Below are 16,065 nucleotides of genomic sequence, written 5' to 3'. Positions count from 1 at the left end.
CTGGCAATGAATGTGACAGTGTGTTCGTCCCACGACGAGCTGCCTGTCCCGAAAAAGGATACTGAAAACTTTTCGCCTTGTTGTCTTCGAATGCATTGTTATCGATGCTTTGTAAATGATGTATTGGACACCTGGATGTCTGAAGTGTGCATACCTCAGAAATAACTATTGTTGCATGTGTAGATCTCTTTAAATTGCATTATTTTTTATCGGCCGGTATAAGTCTTATGGCCGGTATTATGCCAATGCATGTTACTTGGCAGCTCTTAGATGGACATGTTCTTCAGCCATCTGATAACTTTCATGAAATTGTGCTTACTAGTTTAGGCTTGATTGAAAAATTGACCTATGCAAGTGCAAGAGTCAAAATTTTGAAAATGAAAAAGTACATAGATAGAAGGTATTGGCAAAAAGCCAGACCTGTTGTGTTTTATCATAACACAATAGTAAGTACAGAAGGTTTTAATGAAAATCGCTGTAGAAAGTGAATTTTGTGGTAAAGCAGTTATACATTGGTTTAAAGTTTGCATTGAAGCAAAAACTGTGAACAACAGAAAAATCTCAACAATTACCCCAGCGCGTTCACCTTTATTTATGGGGTAACATTTATCTGCTGTATTTAACACCAGGGTATTTCGGGATATCAAGTCGACAGACGGTGATCTCAAACTGCATTAAATTGAAAAAAATGCAATTTGAAACCACCGTCCATCAATGTGATATCCCCAAATATCCTGTTTTAGGTACAACGGATATAGGTTACCCCCGAATAAAGGTGAACTATTGTTACAGTCTTTGTTTTGGTGTCTATCCTGTTTCTTCAGCTCGTGACTCAGACAGTATGGAGGAGCTGTGCCTGGAGCCCAGCGCAGACTACCAGACCATGAGACAGAAGATGCACCAAGATGCCAACAACAGTCCTGTAGCCAACGGTGGAACCTACTTTGAAGACAAGATATCTATTCCACAGTCAGAAGATGTAAGGAAAACTACTTTATTTTGTGTATTGTTATGAACTAATCTTGCTTGGGTTGTATCTATACAAATGATGTTTCTTTAAAAATGTTTCTTTAAAAAGGAATTTGGGAAGAAATACCACAACATGCTTCAAACAATAAGTGAGTGAATGATAACTCAAGAGTGTAGTAAAATTTCTGTTGTTGTCATCATAGATTTACTTACAATGGATCCAGCATAATGCAATGCACAAACTATATGTATGTAACAGTGGGGTTCAAACGCCTCCAACTGACCAGTCTAACGGGTCTGGACCCTTTGGCCTAGTGGTTAGCGGTGTTGGGTTTTTGAATTGACAGGCCTGGGTTGGATTCCAGGGAGCCAAAAGACTGTTTCTACTTTGTACAGTACTTTCTCATTCTATATCATTTATAACATGAGATTCTTGTTTTATTTTTCAGTATTCCTTTAGCTTCAGAAAGCTGTGGGCGTTCACAGGACCAGGGTTTCTCATGAGTATTGCATACTTAGACCCTGGGAACATCGAGTCCGACTTGCAGTCGGGATTTGTGGCTCGCTACAAGGTATGATCCCTGTGTTTGCCTTAGCATGGGAAAAGTGTTGTTTGCTGTTGTCCAAACAAGTCCAGGTAGTTTTGTTTTTGTTACAGCAAATCAAACATTACTGTCACAACTATATCCTTTGTGTAAAGATTTTTTATTTCTTTTTGTGGATACACCTTTTGTATCTATGAAATGTTTTATTTAAAGACCACTACTGTTACAATGATACTCTTCTCAATATACTAGTAATGTCTTTGTATTCAATATTCCATTGACTTTGGGCCCACATATAAATGTAATGCTGATTCTGTATGTATAGAATCAATTGGACAAGTATGAGTGGCCTTTTATCATAAAGCCTCTTACACATCAATCATTTTCTATACTCATAGTCTCTGTACTAATTAGATTTCTGATTTATCCAATGGCAGCTTCTCTGGCTGTTGCTTCTCGCCCACATCATGGGGTTGGTTCTACAGAGACTGGCAGCCAGACTGGGGGTGGTGTCAGGCATGCACCTGGCAGAGGTGTGCCACTCACAGTACCCCAGGGTACCAAGGTGAGCAGGTTATACTTACAGTACCCCAGGGTACCAAGGTGAGCAGGCTATACTCACAGTACCCCAGGGTACCAAGGTGAGCAGGGTACACTCACAGTACCCCAGGGTACCAAGGTAAGCAGAGTACCAAGGTGAGCAGGCTACACTCACAGTACCCCAGGGTACCAAGGTAAGCAGAGTACCAAGGTGAGCAGGCTACACTCACAGTACCCCACCAGAGTACCAAGGTAAGCAGGTTATACTTACAGTACCACAGGGTACCAAGGTGAGCAGGGTACACTTACAGTACCCCAGGGTACCAAGGTGAGCAGGCTACACTCACAGTACCCCAGAGTACCAAGGTGAGCAGGTTATACTTACAGCAGCCCTGGGTACCAAGGTGAGCAGGCTACACTCACAGTACCCCAGAGTACCAAGGTGAGCAGGCTACACTCACAGTACCCCAGGGTACCATGATGTGCATTAAGGGTACACCCACAGTACCCCAGAGTACCAAGGTGAGCAGGTTATACTTACAGTAGCCAAGGGTACCAAGGTGAGCAGGTGTGAGTGAGTGAGTCAGTCAGTGAGTGAGTGAGTCAGTCAGTCAGTTAGTCATTTCGTATCATTCGCATATTAGTCATATTCACTAAGAACTAATTGTTCAAAGCTACTTGTTGTTTTTGTATTGTGTTTTAGGCTTGCCCTGTGGGTGATGGTGGAGATAGCTATCATTGGTTCTGACATGCAGGAAGTTATCGGGTCGGCAATAGCCCTCAATCTGCTGTCTGCTGGGAAGTAAGTACTAACAGTACATATCTGCACAGTTCTCATTAAAAAGAATATGAAGTAAAGCATATCTCTTTTATCATACTTCATTTGTATGACTTTTCTCAAGTGCATTTAGTGATTTACACCCATTTTTACAGATTGCTCAATGAATATTTTAGATGTTAAAAACATGTTCTGAATAGTTTGTATGTTTTGTTGTCTTTTTAATCTTTTACATTTTTGTCTCATACTACAATTGCAAAATTACATGTCGTAGTAATGTAACTGTACAGTTGCTTGATCAAAGCCCAGTGGAAAGGGGCCTTAGCAATTGCCAGCATAATCCATTTGCTAACTCTCTAACTTGTGGTGTTGACGAGCTTCTGTTTTTCTCTGTTGACAGAATACCCCTTTATGGAGGCGTACTTATAACTATCACAGACACCTTTGTGTTCCTGTTTCTAGACAAATATGGTGAGTGAAGACATCTGTTATTTGCCATCAATCTTTTTCCCTTTGGCCTACGCAAATTAATTACATATAATGTATATGTACCACCATACCATTCTCACACAATCTATATGTTTCAGGTCTGCGTAAGCTGGAAGCCTTCTTTGCCTTTCTGATCACCGTTATGGCCTTAACTTTTGGATATGAGGTACATAAAGCATGATATTGTATTCTTCTCCATTCTTACCTTCAGTATATGTACATTGTATTATACATTGTGAGCCAACCTGTGACAAGTTTCCTTATGCTGCTTTAGCCTGCTTATTATAGACAACAGATGAAGTATCCAAGTGTCCAATGCTCTTGAGACTTCAAATTGCTCTTTAAGATTTTAGTGTAGTTATAATATCAACCTAGCAAAAAGTTCAGAAACTTAAAGTTGATCAATCATTTCAAGAATATCAGCAATTTGATCTTCTTTTATTGAGTATAGTTTTAGTTTGAACAAATGTAATATGTGATTCAGAGTGCACTTACATTTTAAAATGTCTTTAACTTTGCAGTATGGAACAGTGGGACCAAACCAGGTTGAGGTGCTGAAGGGCTTGTTTATCCCAGGCTGTGCAGACTGTGGTTATAAAGGTGCAGCTCAGGCTGTAGGGATCATTGGTGCTGTCATCATGCCTCATAACCTCTACCTGCACTCTGCATTGGTCAAGGTAGGGGGCTCTCTTGTCACTGTGCCATCAATTAAGTGTTCCCCATTGTTTGGATTAAAACAGTTGCTCAATCTCGTTGAAACTCTACACAGTGATGTGCCTTGTTCTTTTTCCAGACTTATTGTCTGAACTTTTTTGATCCTGCTGTTTTATCCCTTGCAAATGCCAGGTTAACAATATAGGGTTAATGACCCACCCTGAGATGTATACGGTGCCATAATTCATGGCCTATTCCTATAACCACAGAATGAAGCGACCGAGTCCGCGTAGCGGATGTTGGGTAGAATATCTCCACGCAAACAACGCTTACTTCCTCAGTCTGTTAAGTTAGACCAAGTTTGACTGTAGAAATTTGATAAAAATGACTATCAACTCTTCTCTACTTCGCTCTTGCTATTTTCCTGGGCCAATAAGCCTCAAAACACGTGAATACCTGCCGCTGTAGCGTCGGCATAATTTGTACATTTTCTAGTCGGTCCAACATCTGGTCAACTGAACTTCTTCTGGTCCGTTTTTTCCAGACCGGTCCAAGAAGAAAAAACAGTTTTGTATTGTCTGCATAGACCAAAATGGAAAGTTCAGAAAACATGATCATTTGTTTATGAACATTTAAGGACTGTATATTTAAGTTTCTGTTTCCTTTCCAGTCCAGAGATGTAGACAGAAACAAGAAAGAAGCCGTGAGAGAAGCCAACATGTACTTTTTCATCGAGGCTGCCATTGCCCTGTTTGTGTCCTTCATCATCAACCTGTTTGTTGTGTGTGTGTTCGCAGAGGGCCTTCACAACGTCACCAATCAGCAACTGGTAGGTCACAATACAGTTTGTTTATTGGTTTTTGTGTTGGTTTGGTTGTCCAGCACTCACATGCACAGGGGCTGACCATCTAACCTGTGGCTATTACAAAGGGCTGCTGACAAAAACAGAGACAATACAGTTCAACTCCTTTACTTAAAAATAAATGTAAATTAGATAATTCTTCATGCCTTGCATTTTTTGCTTTAAATATATGTTTTAGGGTGCAAAAGGTATTTGCTCATTTTATAATTTTTTTATAAAAATTAGTTGGCCACAGTATATGCAGGTGTGTTACACTGAAGAGTGGGTATATATCTTACATTATGAGTATGGTTAACCTTCTATCAATCCCACATCAATGTTCATTGTTCATAAAAAGTTTCTCTTAATGGTAATGATACATGTATTTATGACAATTTCATAGGATGATGTCTTTAACCAAAGAAAAGAGTAAAATTCATCAGAAAAATTATGGGATCTTTTATTGATACCAGATATAACTGTCTTAAATGATGTACATATATTTTGGTCAATAACATTTTTTCTTACTATCAAAAATTATTGTTGAATAGTTTCTTTTTCTACTTTCCTCAGTATAACATGTGCACAGAGACTGGAAACCCACATGCTGCTATATTCAACACTACAGGGGAGGTGGAAGTTGATATTTATAAGGGGGTGAGTCTCTTGTACCAGGTTGCTTTCAGACTTGACGTAGAACATAAGAAAACATGTCTTTCTTCTAGCTTCTACATTTGTGTTTTAGATGCTTGCTTAATCATACATTTCCAGAAATGCTTTTTTTGCTGCTGTGTTGTAGAGCATATGATGTAAAGACAAAACTACTATTTGTTCAAGTGTTCATACAATAGTCATAGTGTTCAAGTGTTCATATAATAGTCACAATAAGTTGACACATTTCTTCACATCCTCTTATTGTACAATGTCTCTATTGAAACTAATTAAGTTTTTAGTAGTGTGTTGCTGTTGTTTACTGTTATGATATCCCCTGTGACTGTTGTGATGTTTTGTACATGTATTTCCAGGGTGTGTTTCTGGGCTGTAAATATGGCATTGCTGCCATGTACATCTGGGCTGTGGGCATCCTGGCTTCAGGTCAAAGTTCAACCATGACAGGGACTTATTCAGGGCAGTTTGTTATGGAGGTATGTTTAAAAAAATATTGCCCTTTACTTTATGTATATCATTCATGATTTAAAACCTGTATGCATGTATGTCTTGTGTTTTATATAGTAGAGTAGATTCATCCCTCAAGCTACCGACATCTTGCACACTGCAGCCGTCCCTCAGAAAGACATCTGGAGCCGCATAGTTCAAGTTTTGAACTTTTATTCAGCCTGTCGGCCTGTCTTGTGTTTGGTACTTATGTGACTAATCTTTATGTGGGGTAAAGAATCTGTCAATTTCGTATGTAAATCTACAATGAAAATGTCTTTGTTATGAATTGTACCTAGTTCAGTTGGGCAAAAATGACATCATAAAGGTCTTCATCTACTCTTTCAGAAGTATATATCTTTATTGGTTGCTTGAATTCTCTTGCATATGATTATGAACTTGTCTTTCAAACCCCAAAGGGTTTCCTGAATCTTCATTGGTCGAGGTGGAAAAGGGTGCTGCTGACGAGGTCAATTGCGATTGGTCCGACCATCTTTGTGGCAGCCTTCAGAGGGGTCAACGACCTCACGGGCATGAATGACTTCTTGAATGTGTTGCAAAGTCTTCAGGTAACCAGAAGGAATCTCAATAGGACAGTGCTTGAGACAAATTGACATAATTGTAGCTATAAGTTGTTATCTTGAATCAAATAGAATGAAATTAGCATAAAAAATATCAAATGCAGGTAGTTTTAAGAAATGTACTTTCTGCATCATTCTTTACTGTAACATTGGATATTTTTGGCCTGAAATGTTTGGCTACATATTCCAGGCTGCATGGTTTCTGTGATGCAGAAAAATAAAATTTTTTCTGAAAATTTTTTCATGATGTTTGTAATTATACTAAATGTATGTTCTAAAGCCAAGCTCTGTAAAATGATTATGGACGGATTGCATGTTTTAGTTAGATCACTTAGATCACACATGCTTATAGAAATATATATAAACTGAATATCTAATTTTTGTGTTGCAGCTACCCTTTGCTCTGATACCCGTATTGACCTTCACCAGTATGTCTGGTATAATGGACATCTTCAAGAATGGAGTGTACGTACAGTATTTTCTCTATATATAGTAGTTACAAACAACACATTCAAATTCTTGAGAGAACCATCATTTTCAATAGTTAGAAATAGAAATTTTCTCTGATGTTGTTTCTTCATGGTGAAGATCCATCTAATAATGCTCAGCATTTTTGCTTGATTGTAGATTTTATGTAAGCTTCTTTAGCAATATCATCATTTTATTTACCACCATAGCAAGCTTCCAACTTTCCAAGCTCTGAAAATGTTTCTTCGTATAATTATTGTTAAAAGTTTCCAATATTCTATTGAATATATGTCAGTCAATAAGTGGTAGGGTTCCCAAAAGGATTCTGTAATATTACAAAATATTCCTTCAAAAGACAGTCAGAACTTGAACACCTGATTGGAGTCTCTGTTGACTGTGATCTCTATACATGTAGAATAAAAAATTCCGTCAGATAGCAATGTCTAACTTGACTTTATGTATCAACCTACATGCAGGTATCAAAAAGGATTCAACTCATTTACAACAATGTAAACTCTAACAGCAATGTGGTTCTAAGATTTTGATTGCGCTATTTTCTTCCTACAGGTTAAACAAACTCCTGGTCTGCTCCCTGGCCATAGCTGTTTTAGGGATCAACTTCTACCTAGGGTTCATCTCCATCAAACAGTTACCCAACCACTGGGCACTGTACACCTTCATAGCTGTACTTGTGGTGGCTTACATCACGTTTGTTCTATATTTGGTGGGTACTACTAGGAATTGTGTTTTATCATGGTTTCTTGTCAAATATTTGTTTGCATTTGAAAGTCTATCAGACACAAGTGTGATTCTTTTTTAAAATTTTATTCCTTTTTGAATTTCCAATAGAATGAAGTACATGGTTTGGAATGCTTTAGAATTAAGTTTATTGTTAGGATATTAAGGAATTTCTTAGTTCAAGTATTAAGAAACATTTAATTTCATCTGCAGGCATGGAGATGTTTGATAGCCTTGGGTTCCAAATGTCTTGAAAAGGTAAGTAACTGTAAAAGACATCATTGTAGTGCCTATGATATACCAAGTACATGTAGCTAGTATGGAAAGTCATTCCCCTGGATTTCCAGTGACAAAATTTTTGGCAACACCTGAGGGGCGGAGCCATGGGAGTAATGATACTGCCAGTACATGTACATCATGATAATGATCATCGTAGTGAGTGTTGTCCAGTGGTTAGCGGCCCTGCCTCTGGAACTAGAAGCCGTGAGCCGATCACCCGACATGCACGCTACCCCGGAAAGGGTTGCAGTCCTTAGGTCCACTGTTCAGTTTGATTGTCAAAAAGAGCTAGGGGCATTTCTCAGGTACAATGAACCTGTGAATACTGTACATAGCATCTGTCCTCTCTGTCCTCTCTGTCATGATCAGCTAAAACTTGGACGAGATCACATTTATAGCATACTGTGTGATATAAAAGTTGTACATTGTGTTGACAATGTCTCGTCACACATGACACAGACAATCAGTGATTGTTCTCCCTTTTCCAGCTTGCTTGTTGTCAAACTACACAACCAACATATCACCTGGACCAAATGAGTGAACTCCAAACATCAGACAACCTTTTCTCATCTGATGAGGAAGTGGACCAAAGCAGTAACGCAGTACAAAAAGCAGACTAGAAAAAAAAGATGTTTTACATAGAGTCTATTTAATATACATTTGTCTCTGTATTAATGTATTGAGGCAAATAAAGTTATTCTGCATAATACTGTGAATGGCAGAATTGGCATAGTTTGTTACGGTAAGGGTAAGAGTTACCAAAATTCAGGGAAAAATTTGCAATACATTTTATCTAAGAAATTGTGATACAAACTCAAATGGAAATCAGTAATGGTATATTCATATCAGCATTCAAATAATGTAATTTACAAGGCAAATAATTTTGAACTTTTGTACATGACAACAGTAATGTCTCTGCCTACTTACTTGCCAGTAAAATTTAACCACACTCTTCATTCCTCAGCAGTATGTATGTAGTAGGACCAAATGTAATAGAGGTAGGGGTAGGTCAGTCTATTGTTTATTTATTATTATAAGTGTATTTTACCATGTTTGCAATTATATTATTGTTTATGTAAAACTATGTGGCAATATAAGGTAAAGAGGCCATAGGGCTTATATAGCACATACTGTAAACTACATGTTTCAGTGTTTAATATGCCATTGTTTAGTTGCAGCATTCCTATGGAATAACATGAAATATTACACCTGACTGAAGCCAAAGATGTATTTTAACCTCCTTGGATAAGCCAGTGAACATTACTTTAGAAATACAGTATATGATTGATTTCAGTTGAAGGAGATTGTTAAACGAAATTCACCCATCAAAATCAACAACACTTTCCATTTGACCAGTACTATCCACTTCAATCAAAATGAAAAAATGCAAAATAGAAAATGGAAAAATCAGAATTTTCTGACAGACACAAAGCACTCTATCATTGGTCGAACAGCTAATTGCCATCTTATCATTGGTTGAACTGCTAATTGTGATGGACAGTTATGATTGGTCTGTACGTTTATTAACAATATTTTTTGTCATTATCTAAATTTTTTTCTTTTAAAACGGGATCACCATGAGGCTGGTCCAATGGTGATAACATACTAGTAATGTCATTCCTTTGATCTGTCATTTCATGTTTTTAAAGACTTCATTTTTGATGATCGTATTTATTGGCAATTGGGAGAAAAAGAATTACTGAGGTAATGAATAAAGGTTGTGGTTTGTATGAAAGGACGGAGTTGTAACTTGTCAACCATTCATTTGGTTTCGTTTATAACATTTAGAAGGAAATTATGGTTACCCAGCTAATGGTTTCAATTGCTATGAAAAAGTAGGGTACTGTTTGTAAAGACACGAGACTTAAATAGCTCAATTCTATTCAAAAGTGTAACCTATTTTCGAAATTGGTATTGGCTGCCTGGACTAAAATTTGTCTTCATATTATGGAGGGAATACTTTCCAGGTAAAGGCTTTAACATATTCATAGTAGGAAGTGAAAAGTAGAAACATTCTTTGATTTTATTTTGATTTTGTATGTAGCTTGTACAACAGAACTCTTGAGCTTTTAGAAATCGCTCAAGATAAAGAACTGGCCAGAAATTCCCAACGACATTTTTAAGAACTAATGGTAAGGATTGATGCATGTCATTCTTTAAAAGTTCATCTTTAGTATAAATCGAAGTAACTGTATGTAATCTGAAACAACAACAAAATATAAATTTTCGACTGTCTAACTTTTATGCAAAAATGAGCAATTTACCATTCTGTGATGTAACGTTGTGTAGATAGATAAAACACGTGACACATTCTTCAGTGGATCATAAGTTGCAGAAGTTTATGTCGCCCCCAGTCTCTTAAGTAGTAAGTCCCTGATGCATGTCATATTATATAGACAATCTTTATTGACACGACAAAAGTACAGCGACTTTCGTAAGGTCTACATGTATAACAACTACTCACAGTACAACTAAACACATATGTATGGATATCTATAGGATATCTATATCAACATAAAGGGTCTAGCATGTCATTTACACTATTAGTTCTACGGTATAAACAATCGTGGATATATTTGCCTACTTGTACACAATGTGGATTATCGCCTCCCAGAGTGTACTTGAATTTATCTATCGAACAGAGAGTAGCAAAGTCTTAAGAGCAAGTGGAAAGTAATGTGAACAGCTCTGTGCGTTTATCATCATATCAAGAACAATCCATAATATATATATCATTGTTGTGATCTCTTGGTAAAGATAAGGGGCTGAGGTCAGTGAGTGACAGGACCGTCAGCAAATACTGCTGATCAAACTTATGTAATGGGGTCACCTGTGTGTGGACAAAGGTAGTCTAAGGCGTGGTCTTTGGTCTCTTCACTGCTTATACCAATACACAGAGTCTGGTCTGTCACTTCGGTCATACAGACCCTGTGTTTCCAGAAGGCCATTTAAAACCGTTGGTTTGCTGGAATAACGTACCCAACAGAAACGTTCATCACAGAGGAACCTCAGTACATCGCTGGCATGGAGAACCCAGGATTTCATGATATTGAGCTAAAGGTACGTCTGAATGGTATCAAATCTCTAGGACGCATGATATGCGTATGTGAATTTTTAAAGTGTTCTAAAAGTGCGCAAATTCAAATTTAAAGGAATTGAAATACCTATATTTTTCTATAACTGCTGGTAGAGTCGTAAATGTTAAAAGCTGTACTTCTACTACCAGTTGAAAAGTGTTATCTCGCTCTCTCGCTCAGTTTGCTCTTTTGCTCGGCGTCGCTCCGTCTACGCAAGACAAATACAAATAGTCCGGTTTACTGACAAAGTACAGCTTATTTTTTGGCTGCCATCCTCACGAAGGAAGACGAACTATTCGTGTATCTGTAATTGTCATGCGCCAAGAGATGGTCCATCATTACTGCCATTGACCATAACATTATTGTTGGTATACGTTCAATACACTAAACTTTTCTACTAGCTGACCTTTACGACTGACATTACGGTAACACGCATGTCGCCGAGTGGTCAATTTAAACTGGGTCACTACTGATAATAGATTTGTCAGTCAACATTGTGCTTTTTAGAGCGGGGAATCTATTTAGTACATGATAGAGCCTTTAAATCTATTCATGCCTTTAGTGGTAAAAAGTGATGGTAGTGCAAAAAAGACATGTATTGCCAAAGCGCGTACTTACTTAACTAGAATCGACGGAACTTATAGGCAGCGTAGTTTATATCTTGTCACATTAGGTCTTAAGATTTCTAGTAGTGAATCCTACCAGAAAGGACTCTTTCAACAGAGAGATGTGACTTAAAGTCGTCCCTATTGATCCATATTTGGTCACAAGTCCTGTAAGTATTGTTGATGACTTTTCAGAATCGAAACGACATCGTGGATAAAACTGGTTTGGACTTTGTGGAGTTGGAGGCCTTTCTTTTTGTTTCCTTTTTTGGCACGAAATGCAAAGCTTTTAAATGTCTGCATATGAGGAAAGTTCGGTAGAGCGTAAAAAAATCATCCGATGACTCCAACATACTTCTAAACGAGATTAACAATCTCATATACATGTAGCCTTTTTCACAGACTTTTGGAAGTCCCGTCGTTCATTTTTGGGGGGCCGCTGTTTCCCAATTTTCACCCGGGGTTTTCCCCGGGAAGGTTAGGGAAAATTGGGAACCAGCCAGCCCCCCCCCCCCCCCCCCCCCGTGTACACTAAAACACACCCAGCAACTTTCTAGCGAGGACAGGTCAACGACAATTACTACGGTGTGAATAGCCCGAATGAGTGGCGGGCCATCTCACTCTGTCTATCATGTAAATGCCATAAACACACACCAAGCAGGCACTGTGCGGGAGTTCACACAGACAATTTATCTATATATTAACCTCCTTCTTCTATTTATAACCGTTACAAAGTTTACTTGATGACCAAAAGGTTAAGAGACTAAAGAAATCCAAGTTGGTGTACTTTCTTTTTTTTCGATAATATTTCACTATTTATCACTGATACGATCGTTCACATTGAAATTTTGCTTTCATAAGGGTTTGCTTCTTGTGTTCATTTCATAATAACCTTCTTGATACTATCTATTTGCGCTATTACAGTGTGTATTTATTGAAATATATTGGAGTGATATATGGTAGTTTCTTGGTGAAACGTTACAGATCTGGCGGTGTGGTTTACAAACATGTATTCGCAACTCGTCTGTGAAAAGGGAACAAATGAAAGAGAGACCTTGCAGACAATCCTAGTTAAATGGGCACAATATACAGTCTTCATACATACCTTGTAGCGGTATTTCGAAAATTGAACGTAAAAGAATCATGGTACGCAGTTCTAACTCAGTACAAGTAAGAAAGTGGCTTTATTGCATTAGGAAATATAACGTTCGACTCCAAATAACTAGCAAACTATTAAAAGAAAAGGGTCGACGAAAAATCGTTAATCAACAGACAATTGGTGTGAGCTATTCATCCCTGTCCCTCGCGTGCCACTAGACCAGTACGTGGTAATTGGGTACTTTGCATGTGAAGGGATCGTGTCCTCGCTAGAAATCTACTGGTTGTGTTTTAGTAACGAGCCCCCCCCCCCCCCCCACACACACACGAACAAAATAAACGATTTCGCTCCTAGAGATTTGCGGAGGAGGGTATTTCTTATCTCTGTTTTGTTTGCCAGTCCTGTTTGACATGTTAATTGACTGAAGGGACATGTGACAGATGAAGAACAGGATTAGAGCTAGCAAGTTCTGAATCAACTGAAACTTTTAAAAGTAGGCATTTAGAGTGATTTTAAGCGTTCACCTTGTACAGCAATTATTTGCCCCGCATATTTTGGATTCGCTCCTTTTTAGATTCAGATTCTATATATTTTAGAGGTATCGTAATAACCTCTCTAAATATAACCCCTGACCTATCGACATTTGTGATTACCTTCGCCAAGAAGGTTATGTTTTCAGTGCTGTTTATCTGTTTGTATGTGTAGTTGTTGCTACATAAACCGAGGAGTTAACAGATTCTTATAATATTCTGTAGATATGTTTGTTAATGGGCCTCCTAGTGTCTTTATACCGTACTGCAGCTGAACTTCCAGTTTTGATATCTAGTGCCCTTTGTGTAAATAAACCAGTCTACCAACGTTGTGTTGTATTTGCAACATAATGTATGAAACCTTTATATGATCATATAATCGTACACATATAATGGCCACTGCGGTAATCTAAATTTAAAATGAATATTCGTTATATAATTCTTATTTCCAACTGTCACATCAGGAGGATCACGAGGTTGGAGATGGAAGCAAACGTGTTGAAAATGGCCAGGAAAACGGTTCCAACAAATCAGCTATCGGTGGGGAAATGCAAGGTGCGGAATCTTTCTATGTAACGGAGCTATGATAACTTTGTAAGAGAGCTTAGAAATGTTGATATTCGTGAACCGAACACCATTTGCCTGACACTATTACTTTTAAACTTTGAATGTTTTAGTGTTCGTCAAGATTTTACCTTGTACAACTAACTTATTTGTTAACATGTTTGTTTGTAACAGGTTAGTGAAAACTAAATAATTCACACACCATTCCTGTCCTTTGAATCCTTCAGAAGACACTTCCACCTACAGGGAGAGATTCGGTTGGGGGAAATTCCGACCTGACCCCTTGCGGTTCCTGGGCACAGTGCAGGGAATGTTGGCTCTGCTGGTCGTCAGCGCCGTGGTCCAGAGTATGACAATCGGTGGTTTTGTTGCATCAACCATCTCTACGATCGAGAAACGATATCAGCTCCCAAGCTCAAGATCAGGTAAAGTTGAAATTACGCCAACAAGTGTTACAGTTTAATGACTTTAATAGTATTACATGTACATGGGTTAAGGGTTTGAAATTGAACGCAGCGCAAATTGTGCTGAGATTATGCCAAATTGATGTAACATACATTCTCATAATTCCAGCAGGTGTCATTATACCGCCACCTAAAAAAAAACGTTGTTATAGAGGCCTTCTCAAGATTGTCTTCAACACGTAAATATCGAATTGTATTTAACATTCTGTGGTTAAGACAATCTTGGGAAGACCTCTTTACTAACGTTTTTTTTTTTTGAGGTGGCGGTATAATGACACCTGGTGGAATTATGATAGTCGATGTTATAACGTCGATCTGTACGTATTGTACATGTGAAAATTTTTAACTTTAATGCAGTTATTTTTTGTACGAAAAAAAACGAAATCCAAATCTTACCCGCAAGGGTGGTCACGGTTTGAGTTTGGTGTTTGCTATTGTTCGCTTATGAGTTTTTTTCTGTGTGTTCGATGTTTGAGGTCTTGTATATATGTTTGTAGTTATCTAATACACTGTCAGTAGGGTGTCGGGAAGTCGGTGAGTAGAAAGATGTTGTCACCGCAAAAGCCTGACGTAAAAGGAAGTAGAGTCCAGAGTTGGTAGAATACGTGGTCTAAAAAAGTTTTGTTTTCAAATAAAAAAAAAATCAGACATGACAGACATTCCAGGTCGTGGGGTCAATGGATGAGACTACTACTAGTAATTCACGGGGAGGCATTATTTTTGGTCTGTCTGTTTTTCTGCGTTTACGCAGTTGTATGCTCTCCATATGATAGTCAAGTTCACCGTAAAGCTAACAGGCACAACCCGCCGTACGTGTAATTTGTCCGTACATTTTTTTTGGTGGGCCATGTCCGCCACGTATTTCTGAAAACGTTCAGGCTGAACAGGGCAGGCGCGTCGCCCGTACTGGCACAGCCCGATGGCACACAAAGTGGCCTGCACGTAAAATTCTTTTGTGTGTCTGCGTGCTCAAAAATCCATCGGATTCTCTACGACTTCGTACGGAGGCGGTACTTTCCACTTACGGATCCAAAAAGATTGCCCACGTTTCATATACAGTACATTGCACACGTAGACAGCACGTATTTGCACGTACGGCGGGTTGTGCCCCTACCTTAAGATAGTGATAAATTTGTACTGCAGACGTTAATCTTTAATTTGCAGATTCAATGAGCTAAGATTGACAAAGGAGAAACTACGAACTCTGAACTATGCAGTGATACATGAGTGTAGTGTAATAGTATGATGCTCATCCATTTTGTTCCAGGTCTGATTTCAACTGTTTACGACGTGACGTTCTCCGTAGCTGCTCTTCTCCTCACCTTCTTAATCAAGTCCAGGCGGGCGAAAGTAATAAGTATAGCAACAGGCACCTTCTTGCTGGGCATCGGCTTGTTCCTGTTCAGTCTTCCTCACTTCCTGGTAGGCCTGTACAACTACGGTGAGGAGGTGAGCGTGACCTGTGACCTCTCATCTAACAGCACATTCACCACCTGTGTAGAAGAAGAACGGGGTCTGTCAGAGTTTCTGTACGTCTTACTTTTCGGTAAGTCGAACAAAATATTTTTGTTTCCGAAAATAATTTCATCAGGTTGGTAGAATATAGGAGAATTCTTGTACACAACAACAAGAATGTACTTACTTGCTTACGTTTCGGTATCAGACACCTTCCTCAGAGCTCCGAAGCAG

At 38.5% G+C, this 16,065-nt stretch overlaps 2 protein-coding genes across 2 annotated transcripts in view; both read left to right on the top strand.

The window, feature by feature from the left end:
• The window catches only part of LOC118424398 (natural resistance-associated macrophage protein 2-like), an 11,087-nt gene extending 1,312 nt beyond the window's left edge, over window positions 1-9,775 (top strand). Inside the window, exons 2-16 of the mRNA XM_035832944.1 lie at window positions 825-979; window positions 1,419-1,541; window positions 1,952-2,079; window positions 2,758-2,856; window positions 3,233-3,303; window positions 3,420-3,487; window positions 3,843-3,998; window positions 4,646-4,804; window positions 5,390-5,473; window positions 5,842-5,961; window positions 6,391-6,540; window positions 6,944-7,017; window positions 7,588-7,744; window positions 7,972-8,016; window positions 8,526-9,775. Coding sequence (XP_035688837.1) covers window positions 825-979; window positions 1,419-1,541; window positions 1,952-2,079; window positions 2,758-2,856; window positions 3,233-3,303; window positions 3,420-3,487; window positions 3,843-3,998; window positions 4,646-4,804; window positions 5,390-5,473; window positions 5,842-5,961; window positions 6,391-6,540; window positions 6,944-7,017; window positions 7,588-7,744; window positions 7,972-8,016; window positions 8,526-8,657 — 1,721 coding nt within the window. The 3' untranslated portion in view covers window positions 8,658-9,775. The remainder of the gene's footprint in view (window positions 1-824; window positions 980-1,418; window positions 1,542-1,951; window positions 2,080-2,757; window positions 2,857-3,232; window positions 3,304-3,419; window positions 3,488-3,842; window positions 3,999-4,645; window positions 4,805-5,389; window positions 5,474-5,841; window positions 5,962-6,390; window positions 6,541-6,943; window positions 7,018-7,587; window positions 7,745-7,971; window positions 8,017-8,525) is intronic.
• Window positions 9,776-10,847: 1,072 nt separating this feature from the next.
• The window catches only part of LOC118424707 (solute carrier organic anion transporter family member 4A1-like), a 36,217-nt gene continuing 30,999 nt past the window's right edge, over window positions 10,848-16,065 (top strand). Inside the window, exons 1-4 of the mRNA XM_035833389.1 lie at window positions 10,848-11,097; window positions 13,813-13,903; window positions 14,140-14,337; window positions 15,644-15,922. Coding sequence (XP_035689282.1) covers window positions 11,062-11,097; window positions 13,813-13,903; window positions 14,140-14,337; window positions 15,644-15,922 — 604 coding nt within the window. The 5' untranslated portion in view covers window positions 10,848-11,061. The remainder of the gene's footprint in view (window positions 11,098-13,812; window positions 13,904-14,139; window positions 14,338-15,643; window positions 15,923-16,065) is intronic.

This window comes from Branchiostoma floridae, chromosome 10 (genome assembly GCF_000003815.2).
Source record: "Branchiostoma floridae strain S238N-H82 chromosome 10, Bfl_VNyyK, whole genome shotgun sequence".
Classification (NCBI taxonomy): domain Eukaryota; kingdom Metazoa; phylum Chordata; class Leptocardii; order Amphioxiformes; family Branchiostomatidae; genus Branchiostoma; species Branchiostoma floridae.
The sequence above is the reverse complement of the archived record's forward strand: the minus strand, read 5'-3'. Positions and strand labels throughout refer to the sequence as shown.